At 52.0% G+C, this 14,097-nt stretch overlaps 1 protein-coding gene across 1 annotated transcript in view; it reads right to left on the reverse strand.

Annotated features, from left to right (window-relative positions):
* Positions 1 to 8,415: 8,415 nt before the first annotated feature.
* HRAS (HRas proto-oncogene, GTPase) overlaps positions 8,416 to 14,097 on the reverse strand; it is a 43,201-nt gene continuing 37,519 nt past the window's right edge. The window contains exons 4-6 of the mRNA XM_030039146.2: positions 11,651 to 11,810; positions 10,811 to 10,935; positions 8,416 to 8,724 (exon numbers count right to left, since the gene is read on the reverse strand). Of these exons, the coding sequence (XP_029895006.1) occupies positions 10,816 to 10,935; positions 11,651 to 11,810 (280 nt within the window). The 3' untranslated portion in view covers positions 8,416 to 8,724; positions 10,811 to 10,815. The remainder of the gene's footprint in view (positions 8,725 to 10,810; positions 10,936 to 11,650; positions 11,811 to 14,097) is intronic.

Below are 14,097 nucleotides of genomic sequence, written 5' to 3' on the forward strand. Positions count from 1 at the left end.
TGTGCTTTTGTTTTTTCTTTTGTTTTTTTTGTAAGGAAGGTTGCGGGGGGAAGTCAATCATTCCTTTTTACGCTGAGTCAAAGACACTCCAGAGTATTTGATGATGTGTTTTACATAGTTGTAATGATAACGGTTAAAGAAGTTTAGCATAAAATCAGACTCCACAAGGGTTCTTACAGTGACAGATGCTGCAGCAAGACCAGTTGCCTTCTCCTGCTGGCCTTTAGCTTGGTTCACCAAATGTGCTTCAGCTGCACCTTCCTCTCCATCTCTGCCTTCCTCCCTGCTTTTCTACCACAGTTAAATCCAGGGATCCTCAGTGGAAAGAAAACTGCTCCTTTCTATGCACTGCTGTCCTCTCCCGGCTCACTGAGCCAAGGATAGCATCCTGCCCCCAGCCCCTGCGCATCCCTCCCAACACGTGGCTGGTGGCCAACAGCCTCGCTGCAGCTTTCTTTTTTGGCCAAGACTTTGGGTTTGGAGTTTGTTTTCCTTGCCTGTGGGCAGTGCTGGGAGGGTTGGACAGGATGGGACGGGGAGCGGGTGGACACAGCTCCTTGCATGGCTGATGGGTGCGACTCACTGTGACGCTGTGTGAGTCAGGACTGAGTCATGCTTACACCAGCGTAAGGTGCTGCTCACAGCCAAAAAATGGATTTTAAGAAGCTGCGTGTGAGCAGCACCTCTGGCACACCCCAAATTTTGCAGCCAGTGCTTCCTGTGCTTAGATGACCATGGTACCATTGGCTTTGGGGTGTTAAATTTGGGCAGGATTCTGGTTTCCCCCAAGAGAAAGCTGCCATTTGGTGCTTAAGCAACATGGTTACAGTAAATGCAGGGTCATCTGTCCCTACCAGAGCAGCACGGAGGGCACAAAGACTGACAGCAAAATGGAGGGGCCAGGACTAGCTGAACGCCACCTGAGGATTTAAGGGCAGTGCAGGAAATGTGGCATCCGTGTGCATCACCCAGTGGGTGCTGTAGGTTGGTATTCCTGCTTCTAGCAGTGCTCTGCCTCACCTAAAAGAGGTCAAACAGGAACAAAAAAGCCCCTACCTTGTTCTCCAGTGTCCCTAAGTTAGCTCATTTATATGAACTGGTTAAAATCTTGTCTGCAACCCTGCAGAAAAAAAAAGCCAGCACCAGTTAAGCACCACAGTGGAGCAGCAGTGCAGTGAGGATGCAGCTCAGCACGTCTCCCGTGTCATTTCATGCTGGATGCTACTCCAGGGATGCTCCACCGCGAGCACAAGTGGGACATCCATGGGCTGGAATGAAGCAAACCTCATCCCTCCCATGTTTCCAGGTGCCTGCAAGCAGCCCAGTTGCAGAAGCTGCTTTGTGTCACCTCTGAGCCAACAGCCCCAGTGAACCTGTTGGCTTTCAGGTGGCACGGAGGAAGCAGACAGTTGGGACCGGGTTTGAATGGCTGTGACAGTTCCCTTCGTGACAGGCGCCACAGGGTTTAGGATATGGCATTTATCCAACTGCTGGGACAGCTTCAGCTCCGTGCTGCCGAGGAGGGAGCAGAAGTGTCCAGAAGGGCAGGGATTCCCCCAGGGAAAGTGAGTCGTGCTAGGTTTGCAGGATGCGGCAGGCAGAGTCCTGTTCCTCTCTGAAACAGCCTCAGTTCACTTCGTCATTGAAAGTAATGGAGTAAGACATTGCTTATTGGCATCCTTGGTCCCCGCACCCCATGCATGTGCCTGGTCATGGTAGGGACAGGCAGGGCTCCACCGCATCCCCTGACAGCATCCTTCTGGCTAATGCAGGAGCCACAACGGTACCCAGCCTTGAATGGGTGCTGAGCCGGGGTCCCAGCTAGGTTTTTGGGGCTCGGCTCACGGAGGATGTGCCAAGCACCCACTGCAGAGAGTCCTCCCTCCCCAGGGGAAGTCCACCCCTGGGACCTGCCCACCAGGTAAGCCTAGGACCTCCATCCCTTACCAGAGAAGTGAAAGACCTCGGGGTGGGTCTCGGGGTGGACACAAGCCATGCCTGGTCTCCAGCCTAGGCTAAATGCCTGGCCTCTGGCTGGTGCCAGGAGCAGCAGCTCACCAGCACGCTCTCCTGCTGCGGGAAGGTCCCAGCACGGGAGGTGCTGGTGTCCCCAAGGGGACAGGAGTGCAGACACCCCCTGCACCAGTCAAGAAGCACCCTCTACCCCCTCCTATGCCCTCCAGGGCCTGGGTGCTGCTCCCAGGGGACCAAGAGCAGGACAGCTGTGTAGTCCCAAGCCCAAGCTTACCAATACCCATTTGCTGTACAGCGCCGACACCAGTGGTGAATGAACTCTGTAGATGGTATCAAGGCTGCTGCTTAAATCCTAATGGCCTTGTCAGCCGGGGACCGGTCCTCCTGCTGCCTCTCCCTCCACACTTGGCATTTGCCAGCATTCCCACTAAATCCTCCCTTCCCCTGGTGGAGCCACTGCTCTCGTCACGGTGTTCAGACAACTCTTAACACCAGCTCTCCGGCTCCCAGGGCTGGTCCCTGCCCAGAAACCACTCCAATGCAGACCCGCCAGCTGCGCTGAGCTCTGGTGCCCTGGCTCCCGTCCTTCCTGGCTCATGAACAGCCAAACCAGCAGCACCAGGACCTGGGACAGGCGGGCGGCCACGTCTCGCCCTGTCGCTCGCCAGCTCTGTCGAGCCACGGCCGCGCTCCTCATCCTCCCTGCCCACCACCTACGACCGCTAAGAGCTCAGCAACCCTGCTGCCTGCCTCCGCAATACGTCAGCGAGTCAGCACTGAATAATTGATGCTAAGTGGAGCCTGGAGCAGAGCCAAGCTGAGGGAGGTAGCAAGGCTCTGGGCTGTTTTAGGCTCTGGTCCCAGGATGCAGTGGGGGGAGACAGATGGGTGTGCTGTGTCTGGGAGCTTTGCGCCCTGGCCTGGTTGGCAGAGGCAGTGCTGGAGTTCGGCTGGGCCTGGGAGTCTTCCTCCTCTTCGGCCTGCTGTGCTGCTCGCCTGGTGCTCACATGCTGCTGTGCCACTCACGTGCTCCTCGCTTGCTGCGGTGCTGCTCATGTGCTGCTCGCGCGCTGCAAAGGGGCTGTGGCAGCAGTGGCTGGGAGTTGGGGAGCAGAGTGAGGGCACGCAGAGTGCAGGGCGTGCAGCCCCCAGCCCCAGCAGCCTTGGCCGGGGCTCTGCTAAACCACAGACCCTGTACTCAACCCGCAGAGACAGCAAGGCTCACCCGCCCTAGGGGGAACGAAGCTGCGCATGGGGCCAGCCCCATCTGCCTGACCCAGTTCCCAGCAGTTGCTGGTGACCAGGATGTTTGCTGTCACACCATCGTCCGAGCAATGCCACCCCCTTCCTACAGCACATCATCTGGTACAAACCAGCACGCGGAGAAAATAACGGCCTGGCAGCTGAAAGAGGCAGGTCTGACCCCTTCCCAAACCATCTCCCAAATCCTACAACTTCAGCGGCCGAGGAAGCCCGCAGGGTGTATACCAGCATCCTCCTGGTAGCGAGGCAATCGCACTCACCTAGCAGACGTGGGCACCATGACAGCACAGGAGATAAGCAAACCAGAGCTTAAACAACTCGGCCAACATCTCACTCGGAGGCACAGCAGCTGGTCCCACCCCACAAGCGTCCCTACTCACTGGCAGCAGTTACAAAAGAGCCCAAGATGGGGATGGAGATGGCTTTGAAGGCACACACAAAGGCACGAGTCCAAGGATCGGAGTCACTAAAGCCTGGCTTATTTAGCCCTATCCTTCCACACAGTAAAACGGGCTCTTCCTAAGACACAGAGAAAGGTTAACTGTAAGAAACTTCCATCCTTGCTCCAAAACTGGCCTGAGGTCCCTAGAGGTACCTGCAGATAGATGGGGTGCGATTATCACGAGCCCATGCTTCCAACCACCCCACTAAGAACCTGGGCCACCCTGGTGCCCTGGAGGCCACTCTGCCCGGCCCCATGCTAGAGCCCCGCTCCTGGGGTATCTACGCCTGCAGCTCACTCAGGCAGGCAGTTGCTTGGGGAAGCTGGTTCTTCGGGGGCTTTGCTTACCTTTATGGCTCCTGGCGGAGCCAAGGAGAAGTGATACGAAAGTACCACTTGGGCTGGAAAGGTCTGCAACAGTGGACTGGACTGTAGTCCAGAAGGGAAACCTGGTCTGCTCCTCCTTATCCAACCACGCTGCAAGTGAGGACGATGAGGCCAGCGTTTAGCCAGGACTGCTCCATAAAACTCAGCCTTTCATTCAGCTGCCCCCCCCTTGCCTCTCAGGCCTCTCTCCAGCAACGAGTCATTGCTGCCAGCTCCTGCAAACTTGACCCAGATACTTGCCAAAGCCTTCAGCAAGCACCATGCGCTCATCTGTTTTGGAGTCACCACCTCTGCTGGCTTAGGAAAATGCTTCTCTGGAAGCCCTCACAGACCAAAAGGCATGAGATGTATTCCAGCACTTAATCAGCATCTTTAAGGACTTGTAAGCAATTTTGTCAGTTGACTCAGCTGTGATGTCTCCAGAGCCCCAACCCCTCTGGTACAGGGTGTGGGGTGCTTGAAAGATGTGGGAGAGTAAAGCTTATACATCAGTCCTGAGACATCTGGACCTGACCAGACTAAACCAGACTAGACCTCCTCAGCTATTCCATCATTTAAGTACAGGTTCAAAGGTGGCACTCCTCCAATACAGGAGATGCAGCCTCAACAGATAATCAGTACAATGCTGCCTGAAGCCTTCTCAGAGGTGGTGTTCACGCTTGCCCGAGATCCACTACACAGCACCAGCTTTAGTCCAGCCTTGCCATGACCAGCTGAAGAGATCACAGCAGCCAAACATGAGCTGATGTGCCCAAATATAGCAAAAAGCTTACCTCTCTGGACTTCTGCAGCTTCCAGCTATGCAACTGGAGCAGCTCTTCAGAGTAACTGCACATTCTGCTCACCTAAGCTTGTGCTACAGAAGCAGAACTGAGATGGGCAATAAACTCCTTGTCATAAGGAAAACGACTGCAGTATCTGAAAACCACATCTTCCAGTCCACGTACTTCTAAAACAAATGCGCCTTAAAGAACTGTGGGGAAAATCAACTAAATCAACTCCAAACCCAGCAATTCCTTCTCCAGACCTACCTTTGCTCTAAGGAAACTGTAACCCTGATGTTACTTTCAGACTCAAGAAGTTCAGCTAGCAAGCAGAGAACACATCATGAACTCATATACTGACCGCCTGTCTGTCATGACCAGCAAGTTGCTATCCTGTACCCAAATCACCAGCACCAAGTCAGCAAGTGAAAACTCCAAGTCCAAAGTAACAGCTCCACCTGAGACAAGTGATACGATCTGGTTTTTGCCTACCCCAAAGATCAGATCAGATCAGAGCTGACATATCTTACTGTACATTGGAGATCTGTCATGATTCTCCTGAAGCCAACCTCCTGCAACAAAGATGCAGTACTACATTAATACAAGATTAATGCACAATTTCAGTGGAAGAGCTGTGGCATCAAGCTTTTAGCACCTCCTTTTGCTCCCAACCTACCTCCAACTTTCAGTATGGACTTGAACATTGACCTTAGTCGGAGTTCCTTGTGATCTTCTAATTACAGCAAAAAAACGGTGCTTCCAGATCCTGAGGTGGCCATGTTACTGACCAGCACTGTTTGACAAAGGGTCATGGCTGCGTCACTTCTGCTGGGTGCAGTCCACAAAAGGAATGAGATTGGTCTGCACCCTGCCAGACTCGGACCACCACTTATCAGCCACATCCTCCTAAGATGCTTGCAGTCTTCAGTTCCAGCTCCTACCTGCCTACTGGATTCCTGAAGCACTGTCCTGTCATAGCACTGTCCTACCACCTACACCGAGATGAAGGTGTACCCTGGCTCCTGAAAAACTTTTGGGTCCATTTGCAGAATCCTAGTGACTCCTAGCACATCTATGTCTGCTTTAGCCATACATAAAATAGGACTATAACCAGCCACTCCAGAAAAGAGACTGTCAGTAACTGGAACCACCTGAAGTGTACAACATATCAAAGCTGTGAAGTTTCAACTAGACTCCTCCACCGGGAAGAAAAGCCTGTCTGGTGCCTGATGGTGTGCTGCTAAACACAGATGCCGACTGCTGAACCACTGATGAAACAGCTCACCTTCAGCACCCCTCGGTGCAACAGCCATGAGTGGCCCAAGGAACTAGAAGACACTCGAACAAGCTACAATAACACATGTGACTTGACCAGACCCAGAGCTTTCCTGAGCAAGCTGGAAAACCTCACCCTCAGGGGTGCAGAAACCTCTCTGAAAGGGAGATGATCATACTTTGGCTTCCTGCTCCTGACCAAACTGCTGAAGGACTTTGTATTCTGGCCAGTGCTGCTCTCACACACCCTCACCAAGACCTGCCAGCCTCTTGCAGCTGCAGCTGGTGCCTGCCCTGTGAAGACACCTCACCCCTGGTACTCCCTGGAGCTCCTCAGCTTGCTTGACCATAGCTCCTGGTCCTTGACTGTGGCTTCTGGCTCCCAACCAGAAATGAAAGGATACTCTCAGTGGTTAGAGCCATCCAGAGTCCAGTCCTTGAGAGTGCCCCAAACACAGCATTACTTCTCATCTGAAGGCCTCCAGATAGAGCTATCCCATCCCCAAGGGCCTGGTGAAGGATGTAATAAGCTCTATTGCAGAAAAAGAGCACCAGGTCCCTAGTGCAGTAACACCATGTCAACCCACTCACTAACTGTTAAGGCTTTTAGTCATCTTCTAGAAGGACAAAGTAGCCCTGCCCTCTGCCCTGCCTGCAGTTGCGCAGAAGCTGCCAACTTCAGAACAAAACACATACTTCCAGGCTTCACACTTGAAACAACTTAGGTTGGGAGGTTTTCTGGGAGCCTTTGGTCCAGCCCCACCATGTAACACCAGACTCAGCATCTTCAGCACTCCTCCAGCATGGGGACAGGCACTGCTGCAAACAGCACGCCCAGCTAAAGGCAGGGCAGCTCTTCCCTTGGGTAACTTCTCCCGCTCAAGCTGGGATCACCCCTTCTCCTGCAGGAATGGGGTGCCAGGCAGCTGCAGCCAGGGTGGTGGCTGTGCCCCACAGCAGTTCGGAGCAGGCAGGTACAAAAAACAAGCCGTTAGCACAAGTCCTCTCTTGCCCAGGCCAAAAGCAAAGGCAGCAACTCCAACCAGCATTGGAGTTTAATTCTGCTGCTTTAATTCTGCTGCTGCCTGGCATGACGGAGGATGAGGGGAGGACAGGAGGCTGCCCGCATGGATACTGAGAGCCCCTGGGTGGGCTGTGGCTTTGTGCTGGGGGTGACCGGGCTTTCTGTTCTGGTTTTGCCGTGTGAGGCATATGACTCACATGCTGCCCTCACCGCTCCCAACCCCTGCCGGCCTCAGCTGCCAAACCTGACACCTCTTCAGGCCTGGGCTAGCCCGTGCAGAACAGCTTCCCGCTGCACTTGGCTGGATCTCCTTCCCCCTTTGATGCTCTTAATTCTGGATGCCAGCTAAATTAGCCTGTGCAATAGCTTGGGAGAGAGAAAGGCAGCGAGCACTGGGCCACCCGCTGCACTGAGTGCAATGCCTCATCTTGGCTCTACAAGTGAAAGGCCATGTGGGAGAAGCCGGTCAGACACCAGGCAAAAATCCCACAGGAGCAGGGCTGAGCGAAGACAGGCTTCCCAACAGATTAGCCCTTATCCAAAACACTCTTACCCACTCTAAACCCAAGGACTGGAAGTCTGAATCCTTTAGTCTTAGTTGCTGAGCAGCCAGACAGCTGTCTGCAGTGCAAGAGAGCCCTTCTGCTACATGCTCACCAGTAATTAAGCCGTGCACAGGGCAGACAAGGATTTGCATACCATTTTACACTGCTGACAGACTGGAGCAGCCCAAGGTATGCAGGTGTTAGCATTAGCTAGGTGCTGGAGGGGAGCAGAAAGGCCTAATGCTACCTCTGGAACACATAAACCTTTGGGAGGTGCTGTGCCAGAAAGAGCTGCCTGGAAAAAAATCGAGGAAGAAACAAACTGGCACCAGCTGAGGTGAACCCAGCTCTCAGATCTCCTCCCCAGTGCTTCTTCCCTTCCAGGCATCACATCTGAGGCCATAAAAAATCCCACAAGGACTAGGTTGAAGGCAAAGCACCCAGGGGAGCACTGAGGACAGGCTTAGACTGGTTGCGCTCTTCTACCCCACCAAAACTTGGGGCCAGCAACGAGTTTCAGGTGGGCTGGGGGGGACAGGGACATGACGACGACTTGCTGGAGACAAAGACAGCTCTTTCCCTGAAGGATATCTCACCCCGATCGCCTTCACGGCCTACAGCATGGCCTCGGTCCATGGAGAGCAAACCTCTGTGCCCTTCCCTCCCTGCTGTCCCACCAGCGATCCTCCCGGAGCACCAGCAGCAGCACTTTCTGGAAGGAGGACACAGCCATCAAGACGGTTTGTCGAGACCATCAAATAATAATTTAGTGTGATTCAATCTGTGGCTTTGTACAGTTGCCAGGGTGGGAGGAGGCCAAAGCAGGAGGGGATGGGGAAAGAAAAAAAAAGAAAAAAAGTCGTTTGCTGCAGGCTTGGGTGAAGTGCGAGATAGTCCTTGGAGGGGCTCATGCTCCCCCTGTCCTCTTCCTCCTCTTCCTCTCCCCCTCCCCCCATACTCCTCCCCTGAATCCGTTTGCTTCTTCCTTCGCTTCACCTCTTTCCTTGCACTCTGCACAGTGGGAACCTCTCCAAGACACGGTCCAGTCAGCTGAAACCAGAAGAGGACACTCATTAGCACCCATTCACCGTCAGAACCAGTGGGGACTGTTTCCATTACCCACCCCTCACATTTCAGGATGACCCTGCTAGTGCCCACAGAAGGAAAGCAAAGGGCTACACAGGTCTCGGAGGACTGGACCTGGCTCAGCAAAGCATCTGCATGTGTGCTAAAGGGAACAAGCAAATGGTCTGTAGAGTGATGGGTGAGCCTCGGGCATCACACCAGACCTTCTGCCTCTGCCCAAACCCTGTTTGGGGAAGGGGCACTGTTTGGTGAGATCTTTCTCCCTCCTCCAGGGATGACAGGAACCACAAAGTGAGTCCAGGGCAAATGCAGCCAAATCTCCCTGCCTCCCTGACCACACACCCACCCTTATCCCCAAAACCCAGTGTGTCCTTGCCTTGCTTCTCCTTTTGTGCCCTGATGTTCCTCCCTCTCTGCTCTTGGCCACTGCAGCTAGAATAAGCTGGGATGTCTGGTTTCCAGTTTCTGCCTGAGCAGAAAAAGATGTGGGCAACTCACAGGGCATGCTCTCTTAACAGAGGGGAGTGTTTCCAAGAGACTCCTTGCCACCCCTTCTTGCCCCTCTTTTTGAAGGCACTGCCCATGCCAGTGCTGGCCACCAGGCTGTGATGGGGACCGGGCTCCTGGCAGTTGGTGTAGGGCAGCAGCAGCATCTGCCGAACCCGTGCCATCAGCTGTGAGCCAGAGCAGGAAATGAGCCCCGAGCTCACATCCCCATCCGGAGGAAATGTTCCTGAACATCTGGAGGACCTGAACATCTGGAAAACCTCCCTTAGCAGTGATAAGTGTGCTGGGCACAGCATTCGGCTTGGCCCCCAGGAGACCTCGCATGCCTCGGCTGGGAGCAGAGGGGTGGGGTGCTCTGGTGGTTTTTTGCTCATAGGAAGCAAACGCTGCCAGCGTTTCTTTTTTTTTTTTTTTTCTGGGGAAGAGCTCTTCTGCACTCATGGCCTTTGGCTCAAAAAGTGACGGAGGAAAACCAGCTGCCCACCTCCACCTTCAGCAAGACCCTCTTAGCACCATGTGCTTCTCTTTAGGACTCCAGCAGTCGTGTAAAGGGGTGAAGGGCCAGTCCAGGTGCTTGGGAGACTCCCCAAAAGACATTAAGGGCAACGTTCATGCACGCTTTTCTCCCGCACCCTGGTGCACTCATCCCCAGTTGCCCCTCTCTCCACTTCGGCCATGGAAGGAGTTGGTTACACAGCCAGATGTTCCCAGGCGTTTGGCTTAAGGCCACCCAGCTCATGCAGGGACACCGATAGGAGTTCTCCCTCACTGCTATCCAGCAGGATTGCAATGATTTAAATAAACTCATCATTTAAAAAAAACAACAAAGAAAGAGAAAGAAGAAAACCAGGCAAGTGAACACGGATGGAAAGAGAAAGAAGAAAAACAGGCAAGTGAACACGGACAATGTGAAAAACACTGTTTCTGGCTCCAGCACGCACAATTTATAAAAGCAAAACAGCCCCCTTATGGCTAATTCTCAACATTGCATCAGTTCCAAATATCCCAGGGGATATATCTGATGGGGAAAACTGTTCTGAGGAACACAGGACTTTCACAGTGAGACAGGTGGGCTCTGAAGGTTTAGGATGAGGCAATTTAGATGAGTACATTAGGAGGCAATGCACTCACCCAGTTCTTCATCTGAACTCTTCTAGGGCCAGTTTGGTGAACATACAGTGAGCTGCACACCTTCAACACCAGCTTAACTCCTCTTTCAGAAGGGCAGCATGGGAAGGAGCTTTCTCAGGGAAAGCATGACAAAACACATATTCTTTTTTATTCAGTTCTGTAGAATTTTGTTCCACAAAATGAGGGGGAAAAACAAATAACCCTTTCCTCCTACACACTTCCTCAGGAAAGTGGGTATTTTGACTTACCTATGTTTTGAAAGAAAAATGCTATTTCAGTCAAAAAAGTGTTTCATTAAAAAATACCTGTTGCTGAAATTGTTTCTGCTGAATTTGTTTGCAGACAAGTGCATCTGCAGTCACCTCCTGCCCTGCTTCCCCACTGCACCCCATCTCCTGCTTCCAAAACTCACCGTAATCACGATATCACACATTTACAGTTCATGCAGCCAGGGCCGCTCTCATCTGGGGGATTCAGTTTGCGCAGCTTGTGCTGACGGATCTCCCGCACCAAGGTGTAGAATGCATCTTCAACGCCCTGGAAGAAAAGCATTGCTTGAAGCAGCTGCCCACTTCGAAAGGGGACAGTGGAGAGAAGAGAGGGCTCTGCTCCCCAGCTAGCTTTGTCTCCCAGCAGTGCAGATTGCAGAGTTAAAGGCACGAGACCAAGCTGGGAAGACTAACATGGATCTTAGTGCGGCCTCTGAACAGAGACCAAGATTGAATGAGCAACCACAAGGCCAAGGAGCTCTTAAGTCCTTGAGATTCATCAGCTTTCAGCAGCCTGAATGAGGTCTACCACCCAAGAGAAAAGCCACCACTAGACCACTGAAGGTATCAGCTGCTCCATTTCCACCTTTGTGCTCTGGGATCCCCACGTGGTCCTTCCAGCACCGGTATATTCTGCCTGTAGGTCTACCAAAATAGACCATGGATGAGATTAGCCAAGTCCCCTGAGCCTACCTGACCTGCAGTGACTATGGGGGTTATTCCAGAGCCTTGGAGAAAGCCCTGAGAAGGCATCTGCCCTTCACTGATGCCAGAGCATGAATTACGTACTTCTCCAGATTGGACACTCAAGCCCGGACAGGGGAGGGAATGTCCTGATGGAGCATTTAGCCTTGAGGAAGCAACTAACCCCAGCCCTTGCACTCATCTATCTGCAAGGTGGTGTCTGCCCGTTCCTGCCTCTCCAGGACAACACTGGAGAAAAGAGAAGAAAAAGAAGATTTTGTTTAAAACCCTCCTCCTACCTGTCTGGTTTTGGCAGACGTTTCTATGTAGGGGATCCCGTAACTCCGGGCCAGGTCCTGCGCTTGCCGGGTCTCCACTGTCCGGGCTGGCAGGTCACACTTATTTCCCACCAGCACCATGGGAACATCATCTGAGTCTTTCACCCTCTTGATCTGCTCCCTGCAAAAGTAAGAGGTGCCAACGTGAAGGGAGAAAAGGCATCAGAGGCAGCTCCAGGGCACTCCCCACCAGCTTCTTCGTCAAGAATTAACAGCTGCACTTCATTCCTGCCAAGTGCCTTGTGTTGGGCTTTCAGGAGAATGTCAATGACCACAGCACGTAAATGACTAAACAGCAAAATAGCTAGGGCACTTTTGGAAACGAAAACTGAACATACTTCTGCTCTTTAAATGCAACTGTTTACAAACTACAACTTGAAATTATGAAAATCTATATTAAGACATGAGCTTAAGATAGTTTAAGCTAAATAAAAATGAATACTCAAGCAGTTACCTGTGTTATTTCCAACATCTTAGATCAAGTAATCCCCCTAAATAAGGACAAATTAAAAATCACCTGCAACCAGAATTTGCTGAGCTGATAAACCAGCTTTTGGCAGCTGTAACCTTTTCTGCAGATGCACAGGCAGTATTTACTTCCTTTCAGTTTAGTTCAGGTCACTCAAAGTTGAGAAACCAACTGGGAAGCAAAAAAGCTGTAATGCTCACTTCTTCATTCCAACCTCGGATTTAAAACTAGGTGGGCGAGGATGAGATCTACCACTTCTAAAAATCTTAAAGGCCATTATGACCACAAACAATCCACTCAATTCCCTCCTGATAGATAATAACTTCCTTTCCTTAATAAATCATTTAACTTCAGATGCAAAACAGCTTTTTTTTCTTGCTCATGCATCCAGAACATTTAACATGGTTTTATTTAACTAGTAAAAGCATTATTTAAAATGCTGATTTCTGCACTTTAATTGAATTCAAACTTCCATCCAAAAGCAGCTGGACATGTATCACACACAAAAAAAAATCAGTCATCTTTTTTTAATGTAGTAGAACATAGAAATGAAGTCTGACTATATGTATGATATGCCATAAAGCACCCTAAATGTTCCAAGTAACATCCTGATCAGCAAACCTAAGTACTAAATTTAGTGAACGGGCTACACTTAGCTGGAAAGAGATACCTCCTAATGGTTACTAACCAGGGAGAGCCAGCATTTCTCTGGGGAATATTCTTTTAAAAGTGCAAACACAAAGAGCACAGGCAAAATGAGATGAAAGCCAGTGATTTACATCATGATTAAAACCGGGGCTTGAAAACGAGCCATCCTGCGAGTGATTCACAGGCACCAGCCCTGGCACAAGGATGAATGCTGCCGAATCCCTCAGGTGCTTTAGGAAAATCTCATCCTTTGTCCTCTGGTTCAGCTAAAACAAGCCAAATTAGTCCAACCATATAGTTATTACATTGAACACGCCTGCTAGCCAAAGACTCAGACATCTCGACAGCTCGGACCAGCGCCTCTGACTACAGAGCAAGGAAGGGCTGTGCCTGTGCTCGGAGCTACAGGGTTATCTGGGACCCAGATTTATGATGAGGGACTGGGGAACACAGTCCCTTGGTGGGCAGTGGACAGAGCGGGGACAGGCAGAGCCATCTCTTGCATCCTCTGCAAGCGCCTCCCATCACAGCTAAGCCTCAAAGAAAGGCATAAAGCAGAGATCCCTCCCTACGCTAGCATCGGGGTAACCAGGGAAGACTCCCGCTGCATTTATATCATCTCCTTGGCTCTCCAGCTCTGCACGGGTGATGGCAGCAGGGAGGGAGAAGCGGGATGGGTAACCTGGGTACAGCCAAAGCAGGACCACGTTGGGTTGGGGTCCCTGCTCTGCCACTGTCCCCCCAGTACAACCTCTTGGGCAAGTCACCTCGCCGGGGCTCTGACTCTCCTCCTGCTGCATCTTTGCCCTGGTTGAAACCGAGCTCCAACGGGCAAGGACTGCCTCTCCCCATGTGCGTGCGGCCGACAGACCGCAGCCTTGCCACAATGGCTGCCAGCGGGGGAAGCAGCCCTCCCTGCCCTTCCCAACCTCCTCTCCCAGCTCCCAGGCCCAGCAGAAGTCGCTGAGATCGATTCCACTAACAAAGCAATTCCATTAATTAGGGAGGAAAGGGAGGGGGTCACAGAGGATCAGCTCTCTCTTTAGTCACCATAAACACTTAAACATTACATTACCAAGTCCCCAAAGGCCACAAGCAATCCCTTTGGATGGGTTTTATTGGAGTCACTGACATTAGCTGTCTGCTCCGTCTCTTCCCTGGGGAATGGCCACTTGAGCTAATTGTCTTTGCTGGCAGCCAGTGCTTCCACCATGGGGCCTGATCTTAAAGGGAGGGCAGGAGGGTGCAGCGGCAAGGCCTCCCCTTTGCACAGGGCAAGAGGGAAGGGGCC

Source organism: Aquila chrysaetos, chromosome 16 (assembly GCF_900496995.4).
Source record: "Aquila chrysaetos chrysaetos chromosome 16, bAquChr1.4, whole genome shotgun sequence".
NCBI lineage: Eukaryota > Metazoa > Chordata > Aves > Accipitriformes > Accipitridae > Aquila > Aquila chrysaetos.